The sequence below is a fragment of the Euleptes europaea genome, chromosome 20 (assembly GCF_029931775.1).
Source record: "Euleptes europaea isolate rEulEur1 chromosome 20, rEulEur1.hap1, whole genome shotgun sequence".
NCBI lineage: Eukaryota > Metazoa > Chordata > Lepidosauria > Squamata > Sphaerodactylidae > Euleptes > Euleptes europaea.
The window spans coordinates 11,457,838-11,483,153 of record NC_079331.1 but is presented as its reverse complement, the minus strand read 5'-3'; the positions used below and the strand labels follow the sequence as shown (position 1 = coordinate 11,483,153).

Sequence of the window (25,316 nt, the reverse complement as noted above, 5' to 3'; positions counted from 1 at the left end):
TTTACAACAGCATAAAAGCCACACACACACACACACACACACACACAGTTTGAAATGTGGCGTCCTGTACAAGCAAGATCTAGGACGCACAAAAACCAAATCACGGTGTAACTCAGGCAGCAAATCTTAAGCTTCCCTTTCAGTGCATAATGGCTCACTGACTATGACTTTTGTCACAAAAACGGCAACTAAGAAGACACACAAAAAACAATGACTCAGCAATTAGGACAACACACAGTAAACATTACAAGGTTATTCAATGACTATAAATATTTACATATGACCTCTAAATCTGAAAATGTGTATGGGGGGTAGGGTTGCCAACTCCAGTATGGGAAATTTCTGAAGATTTGGGAGTGGACCCTTGAGAAGGGCATGGTTAAGGGAAGGAAGTGGTCTCAGCAGGGTATAATGCCATAGAGTCCACCCGCCAAAGCAGCCATTTTCTCCAGGGGAACTGATTTCTATCACATGAACACATGAAGCTGCCTCATATTGAATCAGACCATCAAGGTCCATCAAAGTCTGTATTGTCTACTCAGACCGGCAGCAGCTCTCCAAGGTCTCAGGCAGAGAGGTCTTTCACATCACCTACCTGCCTAGTCCCTTTAACTGGAGATGCCTGGGATTGAACCTGGGACCTTCTGCATGCCAAGCAGATGCTCTACCCATGAGCCACAGCCCCTCCCCTCTGGGGATCAGTTGTAATCTCCAGGCCCCACCAGGAAGCGGGCAACCCTGAAGTGAACAGGAAATTTGTATTCTGAGCACTTAAAAGTCATTCAGTGCTATACTATGAATATTTTTATTCATTTAATAGATCAGGGATAATGGGCCCATTTCCCCTGTCAAAAAATTAATGAGATATGCTTAGATGACAGCCCTCTCTTCTGCGTAGGCCTGCAGCCAACAAGAAACTACTACAACTGGGAGGACCATCCTAAGCAGAGTTACACCCATCTAAGCCCCCTGACTTAAGTGGACTGACAAACTCTGCTTAGGGTGGCCCCATTAAGCCTACAAAGGAACCTTGCCAATGACACTTAACACCTTGGAACAACCGTGAAGTGAAACCGTTTCTGATCTCATCCCCTCCTGATACATACCTGATCAGCAACCAATTTTCAAGGAAAAAAGGTAAAGTCCCCTATTCAAGCACTGGGTCATTACTGACCCATGGGGCGACGTCACATCCCAACATTTACTAGGCCAGGGGTCGGCAAACTCATTAGTCAAAAGAGCCAAATATCAACAGTACAACGATTGAGATTTCTTTTGAGAGCCAAATTTCTTAAACTATATAGGTAGGTACACTGTTTATTAACTTAATAAACTGTAATTAAAGTTTTAAGTCTTAATTAAACTATAGGTACACTGAATAAAACTTGATATCATACTTAATAGTGATCTTATTTATTGATAAAAATTAAATTGTAAGTCCCTGACATTTCTCCCTCCCTTTCCGGTCCTCGTCTGGAGGCCTGGTCTACCGCCATAAAAGCCTATTGGTAGACCTGGGGTCCGGCTGAGTCCCACTGGGAGGCCAGGTCTACCCATTGGCTTTCTTGGCAGTAGACCTGGCCTCCGGAGGCCCATAGAAGCCAATGGGTAGACCTGGCCTCTGAAGGGGGACTTTTTCCCCATCCTCAGAGTCCAGGTCTACCGCCAAGAAAGCCAGTGGGTAGACATGGCCTCCCAATAGGACTCAGCCGGACCCCAGGTCTACCAAAGGAAGTCCGCCCCGCCCAACAGCTGATAGGCGGGGGGGCAGGAACCACCAAGCCACCCGCCCAGTAATCGCGTGGCTAGAGGGGAGGGGAGGCTTTAGCCTCCCAACCATTGAGGGCAAGGGAAAGGGGGACCCGGCCATTCTCCATGGTGGTGGTGGGGGAAGAGACAGTGCACCCGCTCTCCTGCTCTCTCTCTCTCTCAGGCGCGCTGGCTCCACAGCCCGGCTGCCGGCGCAAATGGGCGCAAGAGCAGGGGCTCCAAACCAAGTTCAGAGAGCCGCACTCAACGGGCCAAAGAGCCGCATGCGGCTCTGGAGCCGCAGTTTTGAGACCCCTGTACTAGGCAGACTATGTTTACGGGGTAGTTTGCCACTGCCTTCCCCAGTCGTCTACACTTTACCCCCAGCAAGCTGGGTACTCATTTTAGTGACCTCGGAAGGATGGAAGGCTGAATCAACCTCGAGCCGGCGACCTGAAACCCAACTTCCGTTGGGATCGAACTCAGGTCGTGAGCAGAGCTTTAGATTGCGGTACTGCAGCTTACTGCTCTGCGCCACAAGGCTCCTAACCAATTTTCTAGGAGGGCCATTTTAAGGAGGGGCTCGTTCACTGCCTAGCCCCACAAAGTGGACTGCCGGAAAAGTATAATGATCACAACCGCTAGCCCCACAGCGTACCTCTCTGGACCTGGGCACAGACTAGGCAGCATGTTCACAACGGAGACAAAAAAAAAACAAACCCACACGACTGGCCCATACGGCAATCCTTCCCCACCACTGCTGCAAGGAACACTAATTTTATTCTGCCTGTCCTGCAGACAGTGGGGTGGAGGGCTGAGGCTGAAAAGCATGGCTAGCCTTAGGCCCCCAAGCGAGTCGATGGTGGACATAGGGTTGCCAGGTCCCTCTTCACAACCGGCGGGAGGTTTTGGGGGTGGAGCCTGAGGAGGTCGGGGTTTGGGGAGGGACTTCAATGCCATAGAGTCCAATGGCCAAAGTGGCCCTTTTCTCCAGGGGAACTGATCTCTGTCGGCTGGAGATCAGTTGTAACAGCAGGAGATCTCCAGCTACTTCCTGGAAGTTAGTCAAAAAGAGCAATCACTATGGCTATTTACAAAAACCATTGAGACCAACTTACACAAAATAAATTTCTTATTAGTGCTTTGTTTCTGCACAAAATAATATTTTTCCAAACTTGGATATTGTTACAATAATAAATGAAATCAAAACATAATATCAATATCAATTGATATCAAGACAGGCTTCCGGTAACTGTCCTGTTTCATATAAATATTTTCATCAGTTGGTAAGTATTCAGTTGGTAAGTATAAGTTCATATAATCATTTAATCCTCTTCTTTTTATTTCCAGGTTCCTTGCTGGAGAAATTGAGGATTTGAGTGCACAATGGCGATCCCACGGTGTTTCATTAACCTAAATAATGTTATATCCAGAAAATCATTTACTTCCTGGAAGTTGGCAACCCTAGGTGGACCTGAGGTTTGACGTGGGAGCTCAGAGCTCCGCGTTCTTTGCCAGCGCACTAAAGCAGCTCCGGCGCGTTTCAAGGGAAAGTTCTCCTTTGACCCAATCTGCGGGTTTCCAGACAAACAAAGGGGACGGGAGTCCTTGTACAGCCATTCGTTATCTTTTACCAAGCAGACACAACCCGTGAGCGGCCTTGGTTATTCTAACATCATTCAACAGTTCGCATTCTTGAATTTTATCAAGTCAGAGGGTTTGTGGGGTTTTTTTTTTAGCGCCGCTGCCCAGCAGAGGGCTAATAAAGCACTATCATTTCGAGGGACAAAATGTTCATGCAGGCATAAAACGCAATTCCTCGAATCACTTTCGAAAGGGATAAAGATGCCTCCGAGGGGCACCTCGACCGAACTCCCTCGACTGGCCTCGTGACGACTCGCGCCGGATCGTGGCATTTGATCCGTTGTTGTCTAATTGTCCATCTCTAGTACACACCAAGAAGCCTTTTCCCATGTGTCGTTCACTCCTAAATGCAGACATGGTGCTTTACCATCCTTCGTTTCCCTTAGCCATGTTTAGGCAATTGGACTCCATAGCATTGAAGCCCCTCCCCTCCCCAAACCCCGCCCTCCTCAGGCTCCACCCCTAAAATATCCAGGTAATTCCCAACCCGGAGCTGGCAACCTAGGGGTGCCAACCTCCAGGTACTAGCTGGAGATCTCCTGCTATTACAGCTGGTCTCCAGCCGCTAGAGATCAGTTCGCCTGGAGAAAACGGTCGCGTTGGCAATTGGACTCTATGGCATTGAAGTCCCTCCTTTCCCCAAACTCCGCCCTCCTCAGGCTCCGCCCCCAAAACCTCCCGCTGGTGGTAAAGAGGGACCTGGCAACCCTACCCCAGGTTCTTCACCTCACCTCTTTGGGAAGCAGTGAACGTATAACTTATGTAAAACGTTAAGCCTTAGTTTCCTTAAATAAGACAGTAGGGGCATGATTCATACAGTATGAATCACAATATTCTATGCAGAAGGAACGTTTTGCATTAAAACGAAACCAAAGCCCCGCCCTAAAAGTCAAACCCAGCGACTTGCCTCTGGAATCAGCACATTCGTGCAAATATGATCTTTGACGGCTACAACTTAGGGCCGGTTTCCTGACCTCTCCACCTGCGACAGGTAAATGCACAGACAGAGCAGCGAGCGCAGCCGCCATCCATCCCACACTCCTGCCACCCATGTGGCTGTAAGAAGAGCAGGAGTCAGAGGAGCGTTGCCAACGCTCATCGAGAGATCCTTTCGAAAGCCAGTCGGAGGCGGTTGTCTAATACCAAACAGGAGTTGTGTTTAGCGTCACTGAACGCAGCCTGCGTGGAAGGAAAGGTCTGCACATGCGGCGCACAAACTGTTATGGAAAATCCGTCGCCGGCAGCTGACATGGGTTTTATTCTATTTTATTTTGAAAAAAGTATTTCCCCATTTTTAAGAGGAGGACAAGAGCCGAGCCAGCTGAATCCTCACTTTGTGGGGCAGCCCCAATCCAGGATGGGGACTTTAAGGAAACAAACGGAGGGGTGGGAATAAGGACGTTTCTTCAGAACTGGGGAGGATGGCCGGGGACATCTTTGCCTACTGAATGCGGTCAGGCCTGAGCTTCTTTAGACTGGACATAGCCAGAGACGAGAGCTAATAGCCTGTGGCCTTGAAAAAGCTGGACCCCTGCAACCCCAGCGTCGTCATGTATGTGTGCATTGGTTTAGACTGTATTCTTTGCATCTATTTTAAGCCACTTCATGAAAAAGCAGGAAGAAGAAGAAGAGTTGATTTTTATATGCCGACTTTCTCTACCATTTAAGGAAGAATCAAACCGGCTTACAATCTCCTTCCCTTCCCCGCCCCACAACAGACACCCTGTGAGGTAGGTGGGGTTGAGAGAGCTCTAAGAGAGCTGTGACTAGCGCAAGGTCACCCAGCTGGCTTAATGTGTAGGAGTGGAGAAACCAATCCAGTTCACCAGATTAGCCTCCGCCGCTCGTGTGGAGGAGTGGGGAATCGAACCCGGTTCTCCAGATCAGAGTCCACCGCTCCAAACCACCGCTCTTAACCACTGCACCACGCTGGCTCTCTTTAAACTGTATTCTTTGCATCTATTTTAAGCCACTTCATGAAAAAACAGGAAACGAATGCTTGCATAAACCAAAAGACATGTCTATAACCTGGCTGCCGGACACACGCATCTATGTACATTTTTAAAGTTTATTTTTCGATTTATACCCCGCCCTCCATCCCAGGCCGAGGCCGGCTCAGTATCTCATTTCAGCATCTATGAATTGTTCTTCTGTTAACATCTGTTAAACTGCAAAAAAAAAAAAATGTTGCCCACTTCCAACGAATACCTTCTTTAAATTAGTTAAGAGTTACTATCTCTTACTTCCTTTAAGCCATGTTCCCAGCCATGCAGTATAAGCATAAAGGTAAAGGTCCCCTGTGCGAGCACCCGGTCATTCCTGACCCATGGGGTAACGTCACATCCCGAAGTTTACGAGGCAGACTTTGTTTATGGGGTGGTTTGCCAGTGCCTTCCCCAGTCAGCTTCCCTTTACCCCCAGCAAGCCGGGTACTCAGTTTACCGACCTCAGGAGGATAGAAGGCTGAGTCAACCTTGAGCCGGCTACCTGAAACCAACTTCCGTTGGGATCGAACTCAGGTCGTGAGCAGAGCTTGGACTGCAGTACTGCAGCTTACCACTCTGCGCCACGGGGCTCCTAAGTATAAGCTTACTCACAAGTAAATCACATTCGGTTCAATCAAACATAAAAACATTGGTTAGGAAGGAGGGATCATCGAGGGAATGCCAACAAAACAACAAATGTTGTCACCTGCTCACAAAAGACGGCCACGGAAGGGGTCAGACGAAAGTCCCTGGGGAGAGAGTTCTTGAGCTTTGGTGCCATGACCGAGAAGGCCTTCCCCCAAGTTGCAACCTGCCTAATCTCAGAAGGCAGGGGCACCCAAAAAATTACCGTAATGGGCAGGTTCATAAGGGATTGGGCGGTCCTTCCAGTATGTTGGCCGCAAACCATATAAGGCTTTGAAAGACACCGCCGACACCGGGAATTGTGTCCAGAAACAAACTGGAAGCCAGCGTAGGTGGGCCAAGACTGGAGTGATACGGTCCCTGTGACCCACTCCAACCAACAACCGGACTGCAGCATTCTGTACCAAGTTTCCGAACACATTTCAAGGGCAGCCCCACGGGGAGCACGTTGCAGTCTAATCTGGATGTAACTAGGGCACGTACCGCAGTGGCCAGATCTTTTCTGCCCAGGAAAGGCCGCAGCCGGCTAACCAGTAAAAACTGGTAAAAGACACAATTGGCCACAGCAGACGCACCATACCTGTTCCTTCAAGGGGAGGGCAACCCCATCCAGGACAGGTGATACCTTAAACTCTGGGTCAGACCTTCTGCTTACCAGTAGCACCTATCTCTTGTCATAATTAAGCTTCAGATTATTTAAAAAAAAAGGTAAAGGTCCCCTGTGCAAGCACTGGGTCATCACTGGCCCATGGGGTGACGTCACATCCCGACGTTTACTAGCCAGACTATGTTTATGGGGTGGTTTGCCATTGCCTTCCCCAGTGGTCTACACTTTACCCCCAGCTAGCTGGGTCCTGGTTTTACCGATCTCGGAAGGATGGAAGGCTGAGTCGACCTTGAGACGGCTACCTGAAACCGACCTCCGTCGGAATCGAACTCAGGTCGTGAGCAGAGCTTTTGACAGCAGCACTGCAGCTTTACCACTCTGCGCAGCACGGCTCCAGTTTATTAGCCCCTCTAAAACTGTCTCCGGGCACCAGTTCAGGGTTTCAACAGGCTCCCTGGGATCCGCCGGAAGTGCAAGAGAGGGTGCAGCGTCGTCCGCCTATTTGTGACAACCCGGCCCAAAATTTCGGATGACCTCGCCCGGCATCTTCGCGTGGACGCTAAAGAGCATACAGGAAAAGATGGAACCTTGCGGGACCCCCTAGGGCCAAAAGCCAACAGTTTCCCCAGCACCAATTTCTGTGCTGCCCCATTACAGCCAGCAAATGGCCTTTTCCATTGCCGTGCAAAAGATTCTGAGACGCCTCCCCAAAGAAATTCACCGGTTGCCAAAACCGTTGCTGTTTTTGGCACCCATGAAAAATGTTTAAAAACAAAAACAAAAAAACAAAAGAAGAATCTCCCATGCTTTTAGATTAATTGCTTCCTTTCCGGAGGTCCTATTTACTTTTCCTGATTTCTAAGCGTCTCATCTGTGCTGATCCATCTCTATTTCCTCGGTTTTGTTTCGTTTTTAAACCCTACTGCTACAAACATTGCATTTATTGAAATTTTTGAACCGAATGCTGTTGGTTTACAATGTGAATGTTTTTTTTTTTATTTCTGTCTGCTAAGTGCTTAAGAACATAAGAACATAAGAAAAGCCCTGCTGGATCAGACCCAGGCCCATCAAGTCCGGCAGTCTGTTCACACAGTGGCCATCCAGGTGCCTCTAGGAAGCCCCCAAGCAAGACGACTACAGCAGCACCATCCTGCCTGGGTTCCACAGCACCTAATAGAATAGGCACGCTCATAAGAACATTAGAAAAGCCCTGCTGGATCAGACCAAGGTCCATCAAGTCCAGCCGTCTGTTCACACAGTGGCCAACCAGGTGCCTCTGGGAAGTCCACAAACAAGACGACTGCAGCAGCATCTTGCCTGTGATCCAAAGCACCTAATATAACAGACATGCTCCTCTGATCCTGGAGAGAATAGGTATGCCACATGACTAGCATCCGTTTTTACTAGTAGCCTTGAATGCCCCTCTCCTCCATGAACATGTCCACTCCCTTCTTAAAGCCTTCCAAGTTGGCAGCCATCACCACATCCTGGGGCAGAGAGTTCCACAATTTAACTATGCTTGCTTAACTTTTTACTCCTGTTTCTCTAGGCTTGTACGCCATCGACTTTTCCAGGACAAACTAGACACGACGGCAACCTCATGGCTGCCACGACACCGACCACTGCCATTCTGAAGTCCTTTAAAAATGCTGTGAGGGCCCAATCCTGATTAGGCCTGCATCGCAGCAGCCAAAAGCACTCTTCCTCCCAACACACACACCTGTGTCCCTTATCGAGTGCCAAAACAGCCACACATACATACATGCCATGACTGTTCTGGCACTTGAAAAAGCATGGGGGGGAGGAGGACAAGAGCCCCACGGTGGCGGCATCCTCATGGTGAACACGAGGATGCCCTCATGTCTAGTTTGGCCTGAAGTTGGTGGAAGAAGGAGGAGGAGGAGGAGGAGGAGGAGGAGGAGGAGGAGGAAAAGGAGAAGAGTTGGTTTTTATATGCTGACGTTCCCTACCACTTAAGGGAGAATCAAACTGGCTTACAATCACCTTCCCTTCCCCGCAACGGACACCCGTGAGGTAGGTGGGGCTGAGAGAGCTTTTAAAGAGCTGTGACTAGCCCAAGGTCAGCCAGCTGGCTTCGTGTGTAGGGGTGGGGAAACCAATCCAGTTCACCAGATGAGCCTCCCCCTCTCATGTGGAGGAGAGGGGAAGCAACCCCGGTACTCCAGATCAGACTCCCCCGCTCCAAACCACCGCTCTTAACCACTACGCCACGCTGGCTCCGCTTAGAGTCGCACTGCAAGGTTCTTAAACTTTCATCTATAAAACAAGCCCTTTGGAAAGATTACTGTTAAAACGAGAAATGCAGAGATAAGGCAAATACACGGGCAGGAAAAGGCAATTCGACTTCGTCGAGTTTCTATTGCATTCCAGGGGGAGGGGAGGGTTGGTTTTATTTGCCGAGAGAACCTGTGCTTTCTTCGGGTGGATTAGTTCAGGAAACTGGGAACTAATTGAAGCAACGGAGGCTGTTTCAAGGCTAAGACGCTGAGCGTTCTTTTCGCATGGGCAGACTGCTCATAGCCCATTAGGGAGCATTATTAAGATGTGTACATAGAGGTCTGGGCACTACATATTTTTCAAAAGACAGTAAACAATGTATTAGCAATGGATGTAATAGTGCTCTGTATATGTTTTTGTATATTTTATGTTCTTTATTTTTGTATTGGATTATGATTTTATTTTTGTTTTATTTTTTGTGTTTAATTATAAAAGCAATAAAAAAATGAAAAAAAATGTGTACACGCAGTGCTTTAGAAGTGGTGGTGGTCAGTACAGGGAGGCCCCTGTCCCGACCAGGCCAGGATTACAGGCAGCCGAAACCCAAACCCGTCCTGCTTCCGCAGGGCAGCAACTGCCTGTTGTGTACACAGGGCCACGAACGCATTCACGGCAACAACATTGCATTCATACGTGGGGATTCTCCATTCTTTCCTACATTTCCTTGTGGCTTGGAGGGGGGGGATGAGGGGGAATGGCACCGATACGGGTGGAAATTTTCAACGTCCCACGCCCGTGGTGGGCAAACCCACTTCAGAGCACGATCTTTGTAGAAAGGTGATTACAAAGCCTGCGTCGGAAAGAACAGACCAAAGCAGGGGGAAACCATGGGAGTGAATGGGAGGGAAGACAACCGGGAAATGAAGCCCTGTGAAAACGCACGAAAACGCAAACAACAACGGCTGAACACCTGGGTAAAAGAAACTTGACATCGATATTGACATTTGGGAGCGGCCATGGCTCAGTGGTGAAGCCTCTGCTTGGCATGCAGAAGATCCCAGGTTCAATCCCCGGCATCTCCAGTTAAAAGGACCAGGCAGTCGGTGATGTGAAAGACCTCTGCCTGAGACCCTGGAGAGCCGCTGCCGGTCTGAGCAGACAATACTGATTTTGATGGACCAAGGGAAGGGCCGTGGCTAAGTGGTAGAGTCTCTGCTTGGCATGCAGAAGGTCCCAGGTTCAATCCCTGGCATCTCCAAGGGACTAGGCAGGTAGGTGATGTGAAAGACCTCTCTGCCTGAGACCCTGGAGAGCCGCTGCCGGTCTGAGCAGACAATACTGACTCTGATGGACCAAGGGTCTGATTCAGTATAAGGCAGCTTCATGTGTTCAAGGGCCTGGTTCAGTATAAGGCAGCTTTGTATATATAAGTACACGAAGCAATCAGTTCTATGAGATCCAGTCAACGATTTGGCTACCATATCTGAATCAGCTGGAACATATGAAAGCTTTTCAGAGGCCGCCCAACAATGAAGCAGTTTCACTGGGAACAAGGCATGCGTAACTGTGGCAAGAGCAAGCTTTGTACAAGATCGGGTTGCCAACCTCCAGGTACTAGCTGGAGATCTCCTGCTATTACAACTGCTCTCCAGCCGACAGAGCAGTTCCCCTGGAGAAAATGGCCACTTTGGCAATTGGACTCCGTGGTATTGAAGACCCTTCTCTCCCCAAACCCCGCCCTCCTCAGGCTCCGCCCCCAAAACATCCCATTGAAGGTGGCGAAGAGGGACCTGGCAACCCTAGTACACGTGGTTGATCTTGGTCAGATGTGCATACGTGTGCATTCACCATCAGACTGGCTGATTTGAGCCTATTACATTGAGAAGGCATAATTATACCTAGATCTGTGCTGAACTGCGGCTATTTACAGTCTAGTAAATGTTGCATTCGTAATTGCAAGACTGCTTTAGTTTTTTTGGGGGGGGGGTTAATCCGAGAACTTTGAGAAGGGGGGAAATTGCTCTTTAAATATTCCCCCTCCCCATTAGAAACAGAAGGCAAATATGTGGAAAAACCAACGCTTCTGGTTTATAAAACACTAATATTCCCCCTCCCCATTAGAAACAGAAGGCGAATATGTGGGAAACCAAAGCTCCTGGTTTATAAAACACTACGCTTTCACATAATGGTGAGTGGCATATTTACCGATTTTACAAGGTGGGGGGAGGGAGAAAAGGGGCCTGGGGGTTTAATTTCAGGCCAACGGTTCAGCCCACAGCAGAGAAAAGAAGGTCTGGAAGAATGTGCACATCGGAAAACACTGCTATTTAATTACGCTCCATCCTGCAAGGTTCATATCATCATAATTTATGAACCTTGGAAGCTATAAAAAAAGTTTTTTTTTTCACAAATGGAACAAGGAAGCTAGAGGCAAAATAAATCAGTCCGTTTCAGTCCCAATGCTTCAGGCAATCCAGTTGTCATCTGGATGGAACACAGAGACAGGGAAACCCTCGGGCGAGAACTGGTTTCACAAATGGTGTACAGGGTATACAGGTAATGGCGCTCAAGCCCAGCCTGTGATAAATGTAGAATATTTTGCATGCACGAAGGTCCCAGGTGCAATTCCTTGCATCTCTAGTTATAGGATCTTAAGCCTCAAATATTGAAAAAGACCCTTCTCTACCTGGGACCCCGGAGAGCCACCTGCCAATCGGAAAGAAGAAGAAAAAGAAGAGTTGGTTTTTATATGCCGACTTTCTCTACCACTTAAGGGAGACTCCAACCGGCTTACAATCTCCTTCCCTTCCCCCCCCCCCCCACAACAGACACCCTGGGAGATAGGCGGGACTGAGAGAGTGCTAAGAGAGCTGTGACTAGGCCAAGGTCACCCAGCTGCCTTCATGTGGAGGAGTGGGGAAACCAATCCAGTTCGCCAGATTAGCCTCCGCTGCTCATGTGGAGGAGTGGGGGAATCAAACCCGGTTCTCCAGATCAGAGTCCACCGCTCCAAACCACCGCTCTTAACCACTACACCATGCTGGGAATGGTAATGGGGAATGAGTGACTTTTGACACAGGAATCCACCCCTCCTATGTGCCACCCCCCTCAAAAAGCAGTGAAGGAAACTCATCTGTACTGACTTAACGGCCTCAGTGAAAGCAACAGTTGGCACACTCATTTCTCTCCTCACCTGGGAAAGAGGGAAGCTTTTCATTCATTCATTCATAAACCTTTAATGGCATATAGGGGGAGCTTTTCAAAGAATACAGCCCAGATGGGGACAGCCCGAAGTTAAATTTCTCCCATTTATGCAGTTACGGATACCGTGGACTGCCAAAAAAAAAAAAATCAGTGGGTTATAGATCAAATCAAGCCTGAACTGACCCTAGAAGCTAGAAGAAGAGTTGGTTTTTATATGCCGACTTTCTCTACCACTTAAGGCAGAATCAAACCGGCTTACAATCACCTTCCCCTCCCCTCCCCACAACAGACACCCTGTGAGGGGGGTGAGGTTGAGAGAGCGTGACTTGCCCAAGGTCATCCAGCTGGCTTCTTGTGTAGGAGTGGGGAAACAAATCCCGTTCACCAGATTAGCGTCCTCCGCTCATGTGGAGGAGAGGGGAATCAAACCCGGTCCTCCAGATCAGACTTCGCCGCTGCAAACCACTGCTCTTAACCATTACGCCATGTTGGCTAAAATGACTAAACGGAAGCAATCGTATTTTGGTCACATTATGAGAAGGCAAGAGTCACTAGAAAAGACAGTCATGCCAGGAAACGTGGAGGGCAGCAGGAAAAGAGGAAGACCCAACAAGAGATGGATGGACTCAATAAAGGAAGCCACGGCCCTCAATTTGCAAGACCTGAGCAAGGCTGTCAAAGACAGGATATTTTGGAGGACTTTCATTCACAGGGTCGCCATGAGTTGGAAGCGACTTGATGGCACTTAACACACACACAGACACACATTTCAAAGGCACAGAAGCCCTTGGTGGTGATGGAAAGAGCCGGCGAGCTGCAGCCGACTTACGGCGACCCTGCAGGGTAGGCGAGGCAAGAGACACACAGAGGTTGGCACCTCCCTCTGGGCCACGTTCAACCCAGGCTGTAATAAAAGGCGGCCACCCCTTACAGCAAAGCGTTTTGGCCTGAGAAGCACACAACAGTAGCAACCGAGAACGTACAGTCTCGTCGTGGGGAAAGCGTCGACTCAGTGGGAGCCAAAGCTTTGTGCAAGAGGTTTGACGTCACTGGAAAAAAGGGGAGGGGGGGGAAGAAGGGATGAGGAAGGTTCAGAGCAACGGCTGCAGGCTGCAAGGCAAAGCGCGAGGAGGAGAAGGGTGGAGAGGCTGGGTGGAAAGAGAAAACACCGATGCGGGAAAACTTTCTGCAGGAAAAATTCCTCCCCACACACCCACCCCAGGTGTTTGGAAGGGAAAGCATCCTCGATTGGAGGCAGAGGGTACAGCGCCGCCACATTCGCAGCGACCATCATTAATCCTACGACAACAAACAACATTTAGCGCGTCGATTGAACGCATCTGAATTTCGAACGCGGTTCCCTTTCCCGGAGCGTTAAGCCCCGCTTGGCAACGGACCTGGCCGGATTATCAACCGGCCCTTCAAAACCTTGTTCAATTAAAAAAAATAATTTTTTTTAATACGATGAAAGGATCAAAGAGCACTCTAAATAAGTAAAAGGGTTTCTAGAGAACAGGGGGGGAATCTACGCATCGGCGTTATTAGGGAATCTGTGGGATTCACTGCCACTGGATGGACACGAGTATGGCTGCCTTTGAAAGATGGTTAGATGGATTCACGGAAGAAATGTCCATTGACGTCTACTAGCTGCAAAAGAAACGTCCCCATTCGGAGGCAGCAAACCTCTGAGCCTTAGTGAGCAACATCAGCCGAAGGCCTTGGCCTCTGTGTCGTTTGCTGGCCCTCCGGGGCAACTGGTTGATCGCTTTGAGGAACAAGATGCTGGCTTAGATAGACCGCTGGTGCACTGCATGGCACGCACTGTGCATGCTACTAGTATGCATGAATTCCTTTTAGGATGTCTTGGCCTTTCGGCTTACGAATAAAGTATCCTGTTGAACGAGATCCATCCCACCCAGGACTCTGTTTCCAGGAGCGGCAGTCAGACAGAAGCATCCAGCGCAGCCTTCCCAGTTTGTCCCGAGCAGCTGCTACTGAGAGGTATACTACCTCTGAACAAGGAGGCTCCACCGTGCTCCATTTACCTACAATAGCAGCCGCTCCCGCACCTTGCGACAGTGCATCCAAAACATTACGAGAAAAATTAGTGCATTTCTCAAAACGCTTTAATAAACCTGACAGGCTGTAGACGTGAAATGTTTTTCTGCCTGCTAAATTGGAACCAAACTTCAACTTAAAAAAAAACAAAAAAAAAACAGCTATTTCGAACAGTTACTATTTCGAGATGTTAAGGTTAAGAGACTATATGAAATAAAGTCTGACGGCAATAACATCATGGATTTAAAAACAACCCCCCCCCCGCCCCCCAAAAAGCAATTATCTACCACCTGGCCGAGCATGGATTATCTGACAACGCACATGCTAAATTATTAGATACAGAACCGGTCTCGGTGCCTGTCTTACAATGTGTTATTTATGTATCCAGCCTATTTTACGGCTAGATTTATTGCACCAGTTTGTGAGCTTCTAATGCCAAGTCATGGTGTTTGTGTAAGTCAACAGTCCTGGCTGCAATCAAACGTGCTGCTTACATGCACTGAAAATCCTGTTCAAATCAGGGGGCTTAACCCATGTGCCAACGGCGTAGTTCAAACCCCCTATTCGTGTCCGATCAGGGATATCTCTGCTTATTCAACAATTTGGGGGGTGGGTGCAAAAGGTCATTGCTTTCTTCACTCTCGGGCTGGTTTTGACGACAGCGGATGAATTCTGGCTTAAATGATAACCGTGCCGAGAGAGAAAAGATGACGTTCAAGCTGGCAGCTGCAACTGTACCCACAGACCTATGAAGCTCCCAGTCTATTTCTTAGCACGATATGATCTCCACTCGGACTGGCAGCTGCTCCCCTGAGTGTCGAGAGGAGAAGGGACTTTTGCAACACCCACCAGAGACTGAGGTTAGGAGGTTCATAGAATCACAGAGTTGGAAGGGATCACCAGGGTCATCTAGTCCAACCCCCTGCACAATGCAGGAAATTCCCAACCACCTCTCCCCCACACAGACCCAGTGACCCCTACTCCATGCCCAGAAGATAGCCCAGAGGCCCTCCCTCTCATCATCTGCCGAAGGTCATAGAATTAGCATTGCTGACAGATGGCCAACCTCTTCTTAAAAACCTCCAGGGAAGTAGAACTTACCACCTCCCGAGGAAGCCTGTTAGAAAATTTTCTGTTAGAAAACTCATCCTAATGTCTAGACGGAAACTCTTTTGATTTAATTTCAACCCGTTGGTTCCGGTCCGACCTTCTGGGGCAGCAGAAAACAACTCGGCACCCTCCTCTATATGACAGCCCTTCAAGTACTTGAAGATGGTTATCATATCCCCTCTCAGTCTTCTCCTCTTCAGGCTAAACATCCTCAGCTCCTTCAACCTTTCCTCATGGGACTTGGTCTCCAAGACCCCTCACCATCCTTGTTGCCCTCCTCTGGACACGTTCCAGCTTGTGTACATCTTTCTTAAACTGCGGTGCCCAAAACTGAACACAGTACTCTAGGTGAGGTCTAACCAGAGCAGAGTAAAGCGATACCATCAGAGCAAAGGTTCTAGGCACCCCACAAGTATAGCTTGGCCTTCTCGTCCATTTTAAATAATAGTGTGATGCATTCTTACAAAGCTAGAACCTTTTCTCCCTGACATGTTCAATTTTCTTGTATGGGAATGGGACAGTATGGAGGAGCATTCAGTCATACGTCACAATCCAAGGACACACCAATGAGAACGAGGTGTAAGACGGCCCCTTCTACAGAACGCATGGGCATCATTTTTTTAAAAAGCACCCCACACACCCCTTCAGAGCCTATTGTTTCAGTCGCAGGCAGGTTTACATCAATTCATTAATTAATTGAAATCCATGTGATCGACTTTAAAGATGCCTTTAATTGGGCAACAGGCCCAACGGTTGCTGCACCATAAGGGTGTCGATGCAAAATAAATCAGACAATATGCAATTTGTTTGAGATCAATTCATATATACCTTCAATCCAGCAAGCAATGGAAGTAACTCTTCAGGTATCCTGCAATCAAGCAGTGATTTTTCTTCTTCTAGTTTTAATGCATTTAGTCACACTCATTAAAGGGACGTGAAGGATTTTAAGAAGAAGTAAGATTTCAGACCTTGCCCTTTTCGTAAATCCCATCTTTAAATCTGCGGGACTTTCTTACTCAGTATATTAACAAGCAGCAAAGGTCTATTCTAACACATCTCAGAGTTTCGACGGGACATCGACCCTGCCTTTTGCCTTCCTTTAATGCAGTGGGCACAGATCAATCAATCAAATTTTATTTCGATACAATATCAGCACCTGAATAAAAATCAGTTAGGTTAAAGGGCACAGATCCATTTCTCTTTGCAGCACCTATAATGCACCCTCATCTTCCTAAATCTTTTGTTTATCCATTCTTCCTTTCGTCAAACTGTCTTTTCTTATGAAAACTTATTAAGATTACTAAATTTAGGGGAAAGAAACTGAAGTCACCTGCATGCCACTGAATTACTTCTCTGAGGTCCTAAGAGATAGATAGACAGACAGATAGACAGATAATTTTCTGGCCCTAATGCCAATGCAACTGAATTCTATGCACATTTATTGAAATGCAAGTCCAATTGTGCTTATCGGGGTTTATCCCCAAGTAAACATGAATATTACAGACTTGCTTGAAATTCACACCAAGTGAACGCACCAATATCTATGGACCTTTCTCCCACAGTTAGGGTTTGCTTCTTGGGAGAAATGTTTAGGACTGCAGCCCAGATCAGAGGCCTTTCCTGTACAATCCCTTCCCATTCTTGTTTTATTGCAGTTACTAGTTTTAGCAGAATACCCTACCTGTCTAACCAAGGGAGCTTCGACTCCCAAAAGAAGAGTTGGTTTTTAGACCCCGCTTTACTGTACCTTTAAGGAGTCTCAAAGCGACTTACAATCGCCTTCTCCCCCTACAGCAGGCACCTTGGGAGGTAGGTGTGGCTAAGAGAGTTCGGAGAGAACAGTCACTGGCTCAATGTCACCCAGCTGGCTTTTTTTGGAAAGGCCATGCTGGATCAGACAAAGGCCCATCAAGTCCAGTGGTCTGCTCACACAGTGGCCAACCAGGTGCCTCTAGGAAGCCACAAACAAGACAACTGCAGCAGCACCATCCTGCCCGTGTTCCACCGCACCCAAAATAATAGGCATGCTCCTCTGATACTAGAGAGAACAGGTATGCAGCATGACCAGCATCCATTCCAACTAATAGCCATGAATACCCCTTTCCTCCATGAACATGTCCATTCCCCTCTTAAAGCCCTCCAAGCTGGCAGCCATCACCACATCCTGGGGCAGGGAGTTCCACAATTTAACCATGCGTTGTGTGAAAAAATACTTCCTTTTATCTGTTTTGAATCTCTCACCCTCCAGCTTTAGCAGATGACCCCGTGTTCTAGTATTATGGGAGAAGAAGAAAAACTTCTCCCTGTTCACTCTCTCCAAACCATGCATAATTTTATAGACCTCTATCATGTCTCTATCAGGTCTTTTTCAACGCCGGCCACCAGAGAGCTGTTGAACTGCCAACGCCGGGGATAGAACCTAGAACCGTTTGCTCACGCAGCGTGAGCCCCGCCACAGAGGCAAGGCCCTTCTCATCAAAACACCCCTGACTAGCTGAGCGACATGTTCTCTCTCAGTCTAACCTACGTTGCAAGAATGTTGTTAGGCTAAAACAGGGAAGGAAGCCACCTGTGCCCCATGAGCATCTTAAAGAGAAGCCCGATAAATTGTATATAATCAACCCCCACCAAAAATCAACAGGATTTGCTTTGTCTTACACCTCGGAGAGCTGCATACCTCGCTTTTTTAATGTTCTTGCACTACAGTCTAATTGGGTTGCGGACAGTAAACCCCTGCCTTGGGGCTCACATCAATATTCTCATTTCGATCTTCTTACATGTCCTTGATGGAATTCCTTATCCCCAATAGTATGTCCCTCAAGAACCAAATCAGAAGGAGATTGAGACTGGGAAGGGCAGCCATGAAGGAGCTAGAAAAGATCCTGAAGTGTAAGGATGTGTCCCTGGCCACCAAGGTCAGGTTAATTCATGCCATCGTATTCCCCATTACTATGTATGGGTGTGAAAGCTGGACAATGAAGAAAGCTGATAGGAAGAAAGTAGATTCCTTTCAAATGTGGTGTTGGAGGAGAGTGTCACGGATACCGTGGACTGCCCCCCCCCCAAAAAAAAATCAGTGGGTTATAGATCAAATCAGGCCTGAACTGACCTTAGAAGCTAAAATGACTAAACTGAGGCTATCGTATTGTGGTCACATTATGAGAAGGCAAGAGTCACTAGAAAAGACAGTCATGCTAGCAAAAGTTGAGGGCAGCAGGAAAAGACCCAACAAGAGATGGATTGACTTAATAAAGGAAGCCCCAGCCTTCAATTTGCAAGATCTGACCAAGGCTGTCAAAGACAGGGCATTTTGGAGGACTTTCATTCATAGGGTCGCCATGAGTCGGAAGCAACTTGATGGCCCTTAACACACACACAAGAACCAAAAAGCAAAAATCAACCTTCCTCTTGGCCTGGCTTTCATCATCCAAAACACATTTACTTGGAAATTATACAGGCTGGTTTGCTTGCAACATCCTATGACAGGTGTGTGTCCTCCCCAAATGAGATTTTTTCCCCCTCCATCCGAACAACACCCTGTAAAATTGCTAGCCTCCTCTTGGTACAAATTCTCCAAGTCTCTAAAATTTACTTAGAATTACAACTGCGTTCCCTCCCCCCCCTCCCCGTTAATCATTTTCTTGCATATTCCCTCCCCATTTTGTACACGAACACCCACAAATCCTTGTTCACAAGGCCAGCAAGTCATGATTCTTTCTGTAAATCACAGCCGCGTGCCAATGTTCCTTTCGGATCCGTTCCTTCTTAGAAAGGGGGATGAAAATAAACTTTAGCTTATGCAAACAAACTTGGAAAAGATCAGAAGGGGCTGCGTGGAACCAGAGCGGGCTAGCAAGGTAGGCGGCTGGGAGTTTACACCGATCAGTATCCCCTCGCACTGTGGCTGGCCGGCCCGTACAGGCCCAAGGGTGTTCAAAAGCATTCCCCAGCAGTGTTATTCGACAAGCATGCCAAACTCCCGTTTTCGACCCCAGGCCCACAAAAGCCAACGAGAAATGGGGGAGAGGATAAAAACCGAAAAGGCCTATTTTAGGTTGTGGCAAAAGGGTGCGCGAGGGCCTCTTTCCACGGAAGGAACCCGCAAACCGGTCACCGAGCAGGCTGGTCTAAAATCATAGGATCACAGAGTCAGAAGGAACCACCAGGGTCATCTAGTCCAACCCCCTGCCCAATGCAGGAAATTCACAACTACTTCCCCCTCCACGCACACCCCAGTGACCCCCTACTCCATGCCCGGAAGATGGCCAAGATGCCCTCCCTCTCGCGATCTGCCTAAGCAACTCACCAGGGGCAGGCGTCTTTTGTTCGTTGTGCCAATAAAGCCACATCTAAATGGTCTCACCAGCTCTCCACCCCCACCCCCCAAACGACCCCATTTTTTGTTTATTACCTTCACACCAGACCTTCCGGCCTGAGCCTCCACTTCCATGCTCCGGTTGCGGTCCCGCTTATCCTTCTTGGAGGGGTTCGTCCTTAACTTGTACGTGGAGGTGTTGGAGGATTTAATGAATAATCCAGGGACAGGGTGGCCTTGCTGCTGCTGTGACGAGTTCGAGTCCTCGGGGTCCTTGTTGCTGTGGTAGACCACCCTGCTGTCCGAGATATGGATGCTGGGAGCGCAGCCCATGGTTGTCCTCCGCGCTGCTGAACGCAGCTTCTCGCCCCCCCTTTCCACTTTGGGGGTGGGGGGGACTTGTTCCGATCTTGCTTTCCTTAACAGTTCGTATCGGCCCGGCTCCGCATGGTCAGCTGTCCCTGCCACATCCCTTCATAAGAAGAAACATGGTGCATGCATGTACGTGTGTGTGTGGGGGGGCTCCTTCGCTTCCACTTTGGTCGCCCCCTCCAGGAAGAAAAACCGGGCTCAGCCTCAGCAAATCGGGGCTGAAGAGTCACAGAGGGAGAGGAGGGAGATGGGGGGGGGGATAAGATTTCGAATGGGAATCAAGAGTCCAACAATTTCCTATTGGGGGGAACATTCATAGTTGGAAAGGGGGGAGGACGGGGGATCCAAACTCCTCTCCCCCAGGTCTTCTCGGATTAAGAAGAGGTCAGACCCGCTGGCTTTCCCGGCGGTACCATTCCTTCCCAGCTTAAAAATTCAACCTCCAAACGGGAAAAGACTTTCTTCCCCCCCCCCCTCGTGTGGCTTTGACATAAGATGCAACCCGAGAGGAGGGGCGGGTGGGGTCTCCTGCCGCTGGCCCCCAAACCCTCACCCCCGGGGCGCCCCACCCTTCCTCCCACCTCCCCCCAAACTTTCCCCCTCCCTCCCAGAGCCAGAGGTTCACACCAACGCCGGTTCCAGCTGGGCTCTTCTCCTGGAGAAGGGGGCTTGTCGGCCAGCCCCGGTCCCGCTCCAATCCCGGCTCCTCCGCCGCCTCCCCAACTGCCGCAGTTGAAGACCCGCGTCCCGGTGGCAGGCATTCACACGTCACGGCCCCTCTGCTCCGAGCCAGCCTTCAGAAGGGAGGGTTGTCTTCCCTTTCCCCCCCTTTCTCCTCGGCCCCCCCGCGGAAAGAAGCCCCCCTCCGCAGGCAACGCCTCCCATCCAGCGCGCAGCCACCTCCCCGCCTGCCCGCCCTTGGAAGGGGGGGCGCGCAAAAAAGGGCGCGGGGAGTCCGGATCTAGCGCATCCTCGGCTCCGGATCCGATCCGGTTTGGGGGGGGCGGAGGGAAAGGCGCCGCGGGGACGCTCAGGCGGCACCGGAGGGAGCGCAAAGGCTCTCCAAAAAAAAAACACCCGGTGGGGGGCGCTTGGGGGCGTCCCCCGAAGGAACCCGGCTTCAGACCCGGGGATCTGCGAGGATGGGGGGAGACGGCGGGGGGGAGCCGGACCCCGGGGCGCTGGGCGGCGCCGGGGGACCCCGGTGCCCAAAAGCTCTCCAAAGCGCACCGCTCCCGTGCGCAACGCTCCGACGCCTCGCCAAGGCGGCCGCCCCTCCTGCAGGCGGGCAGGGAAGCAGGCAGGGAAGGAGGCAGGCAGGCAGGCGGGCTGGCTGGGCTTCCCTCCCCAGCCTGGCACGACCGTCCCCTTTGCAAGCCCGCTCCCCGAAGGAAGGAGGAGCGGGAGGGGAGCTGCCCCGCAGCGCTTGACAGCCCCGGCGGCCGAGGAGGAGGAGGCGGCGGCGGCGGCGGCGGAGCCAATGCGAGCCCCCGCCGCCGCTGACCTCCAGCCTCTGCTGGCGTCAATGCAAATGCACGGCGGGGCCCAATGTGCGGCGCCGGCCGGGGAGGGAGCCCGCTTCGAACTGGACGCGCGGGGAGGAGGCGGCGGCGCCCGCCGCCCGAGGCGCGCCGGGAGGAGCCTCTTCGCCACCGGGGGGAGGCTTGCGGGGACGGAGCCTGGGGACGGAGCCTGGGGAGTGGAGGGGCTTCAATGCCACAGGGCCCGATTGCCCAAGCGGCCACTCCCTCCCGGGAATTCCCAGCGGGTCGCCGGGTCAGTCTGTCTGCGGGAGCAGGAAAGGGCAAGGGTCCGGGAGCGCCTTCAAGACTAACAAAAATTGGTTCTCGTAGGTTATCCGGGGTGTGTAACCGTCGTCTTGGTTTTTTTTCTGTTTTCTGGCAGGGGATGAGCACAGTTCACTTCTTCAGGTACAGCTCGGATGTGAACCCATCTGTCTTTAATTCCCAGTGGGTAGCCGTGTTAGTCTGTCTGCAGGAGTAGGAAAGGGCAAGAGTCCGGGAGCGCCTTCAAGACTAACAACAATTGGTTCTCGTAGGTTATCCGGGGTGTGTAACCGTGGTCTTGGTTTTTTTTCTGTTTTCTGGCAGGGGATGAGCACAGCTCCCTTCTTCAGATACAGCTCGGATGTGAACCCATCTGTCTTTAATTCCCAGTGGGTAGCCGGGTTAGTCTGTCTGCGGGAGCAGGAAAGGGCAAGAGTCCAGGAGCGCCTTCAAGACTAACAAAAATGTTTTCTGGCAGGGGATGAGCCCAGCTCACTTCTTCAGGTACAGCTCGAATGTGAACCCACCTGTCTTTAATTCCCAGCGGGTCGCCGGGTTAGTCTGTCTGCGGGAGCAGGAAAGGGCAAGAGTCCGGGAGCGCCTTCAAGACTAACAACAATTGGTTCTCGTAGGTTATCCGGGGTGTGTAACCGTGGTCTTGGTTTTTTTTTCTGTTTTCTGGCAGGGGATGAGCACAGTTCACTTCTTCAGATACAGCTCGGATGTGAACCCATCTGTCTTTAATTCACAGTGGGTAGCCGGGTTAGTCTGTCTGCGGGAGCAGGAAAGGGCAAGAGTCCAGGAGCGCCTTCAAGACTAACAAAAATGTTTTCTGGCAGGGGATGAGCCCAGCTCACTTCTTCAGGTACAGCTCGAATGTGAACCCACCTGTCTTTAATTCCCAGCGGGTCGCCGGGTTAGTCTGTCTGCGGGAGCAGGAAAGGGCAAGAGTCCGGGAGCGCCTTCAAGACTAACAACAATTGGTTCTCGTAGGTTATCCGGGGTGTGTAACCGTGGTCTTGGTTTTTTTTTCTGTTTTCTGGCAGGGGATGAGCACAGTTCACTTCTTCAGATACAGCTCGGATGTGAACCCATCTGTCTTTAATTCACAGTGGGTAGCCGGGTTAGTCTGTCTGCGGGAGTAGGAAAGGGCAAGAGTCCAGGAGCGCCTTCAAGACTAACAAAAATGTTTTCTGGCAGGGGATGAGCCCAGCTCACTTCTTCAGGTACAGCTCGAATGTGAACCCACCTGTCTTTAATTCCCAGCGGGTCGCCGGGTTAGTCTGTCTGCGGGAGCAGGAAAGGGCAAGAGTCCGGGAGCGCCTTCAAGACTAACAACAATTGGTTCTCGTAGGTTATCCGGGGTGTGTAACCGTGGTCTTGTTTTTTTTTCTGTTTTCTGGCAGGGGATGAGCACAGTTCACTTCTTCAGATACAGCTCGGATGTGAACCCATCTGTCTTTAATTCCCAGTGGGTAGCCGGGTTAGTCTGTCTGCGGGAGCAGGAAAGGGCAAGAGTCCAGGAGCGCCTTCAAGACTAACAAAAATGTTTTCTGGCAGGGGATGAGCCCAGCTCACTTCTTCAGGTACAGCTCGAATGTGAACCCACCTGTCTTTAATTCCCAGCGGGTCGCCGGGTTAGTCTGTCTGCGGGAGCAGGAAAGGGCAAGAGTCCGGGAGCGCCTTCAAGACTAACAACAATTGGTTCTCGTAGGTTATCCGGGGTGTGTAACCGTGGTCTTGGTTTTTTTTCTGTTTTCTGGCAGGGGATGAGCACAGCTCCCTTCTTCAGATACAGCTCGGATGTGAATCCACCTGTCTTTAATTCCCAGTGGGTAGCCGTGTTAGTCTGTCTGCGGGAGCAGGAAAGGGCAAGAGTCCGGGAGCGCCTTCAAGACTAACAACAATTGGTTCCCGTAGGTTATCCGGGGTGTGTAACCGTGGTCTTGGTATTTTTTTCTGTTTTCTGGCAGGGGATGAGCACAGCTCCCTTCTTCAGATACAGCTCGGATGTGAATCCACCTGTCTTTAATTCCCAGCGGGTAGCCGGGTTAGTCTGTCTGCGGGAGCAGGAAAGGGCAAGAGTCCGGGAGCGCCTTCAAGACTAACAACAATGTTTTCTGGCAGGGGATGAGTTTCGTGAGCCACAGCTCCCTTCTTCAGGTAGAGCTCGAATGTGAACCCATCTGTCTTTAATTCACAGTGGGTAGCCGTGTTAGTCTGTCTGCAGGAGTAGGAAAGGGCAAGAGTCCAGGAGCGCCTTCAAGACTAACAAAAATGTTTTCTGGCAGGGGATGAGCACAGCTCACTTCTTCAGGTACAGCTCGAATGTGAATCCACCTGTCTTTAATTCCCAGTGGGTAGCCGTGTTAGTCTGTCTGCAGGAGTAGGAAAGGGCAAGAGTCCAGGAGCGCCTTCAAGACTAACAAAAATGTTTTCTGGCAGGGGATGAGCACAGCTCCCTTCTTCAGGTAGAGCTCGAATGTGAACCCACCTGTCTTTAATTCCCAGTGGGTAGCCGTGTTAGTCTGTCTGCAGGAGTAGGAAAGGGCAAGAGTCCAGGAGCACCTTCAAGACTAACAAAAATATTTTCTGGTAGGGTATGAGCTTTCGTGAGCCACAGCTCACTTCTTCACCTGAAGAAGTGAGCTGTGGCTCACGAAAGCTCATACCCTACCAGAAAATATTTTTGTTAGTCTTGAAGGTGCTCCTGGACTCTTGCCCTTTTCTATTCTCTCCAGGGAAACTGATCTCTATCGGCTGGAGATCCGTTGTAATAGAAGAAGAAGAGGAAGAGGAGACGGAAACAGGCAATGGCAAACCACCACGGGGAGGGGCTGTGACCCAGTGCTAGAGCATCTGCTTGGCATGCAGAAGGTCCTAAGTTCAATCCCCAGTATCTCCAGAAGAAGAAGAGTTGGTTTTTATATGCCGACTTTCTCTACCACAACGGACACCCTGTGAGGTAGGTGGGGCTGAGAGAGCTGTGACTAGCCCAAGGTCACCCAGCTGCCTTCATGTGTAGGAGCGGGGAAACAAACCCAGTTCACCCAGATTAGCCTCCGCCACTCATGTGGAGGAGTGGGGGATCAGACTCCCCTGCTCCAAACCACCTCTCTTAACCACGACACAATGCTGGAGATCTCCAGCTAGGACCTGGAGGTTGGCAACCCTAGGTGGGGACGGGCGACCCCACCAGGTCTGCCCCTCCACACACCCCCATTTACACATGGGAGGTGGGGCCTTGGATTGGCCACTCTCTAGGTGAACATTCCCCCCCCCCCAATCCGAATTCTCAGAATCCAGAGAGTGGCAAATCCAAGGCTAAACCTCCCAGGTATATTTGCTTTCTTTAAATCGGGCCTCATCTCATCAGATCTCAGAAGCGAAGCAGGGTCGGACCTGGTTAGTACTTGGATGGGAGACCACCAAGGGTCACTATGTAGAGGCAGGCCATGGCAAACCACCTCATAAGAACATAAGAAAGGATCAGACCAAGGCCCATCAGTGGCCAACCAGGCAAATCACCTCATAAGAACATAAGAAAGTGGCAAACCACCTCATAAGAACATAAGAAAGGATCAGACCAAGGCCCATCAGTG

The 25,316-nt window shown here is 50.1% G+C and overlaps 1 protein-coding gene across 2 annotated transcripts in view; it reads right to left on the bottom strand.

Annotated features, from left to right (window-relative positions):
- PDE8A (phosphodiesterase 8A) overlaps positions 1–19,888 on the bottom strand; it is a 121,974-nt gene extending 102,086 nt beyond the window's left edge. Inside the window, exon 1 of one of the 2 annotated variants that reach the window (XM_056865670.1) lies at positions 19,652–19,888. In XM_056865670.1, coding sequence (XP_056721648.1) covers positions 19,652–19,888 — 237 coding nt within the window. The remainder of the gene's footprint in view (positions 1–19,651) is intronic. The other variant, XM_056865671.1, reaches the window with a different exon arrangement.
- Between the last annotated feature and the right edge of the window lie 5,428 nt (positions 19,889–25,316).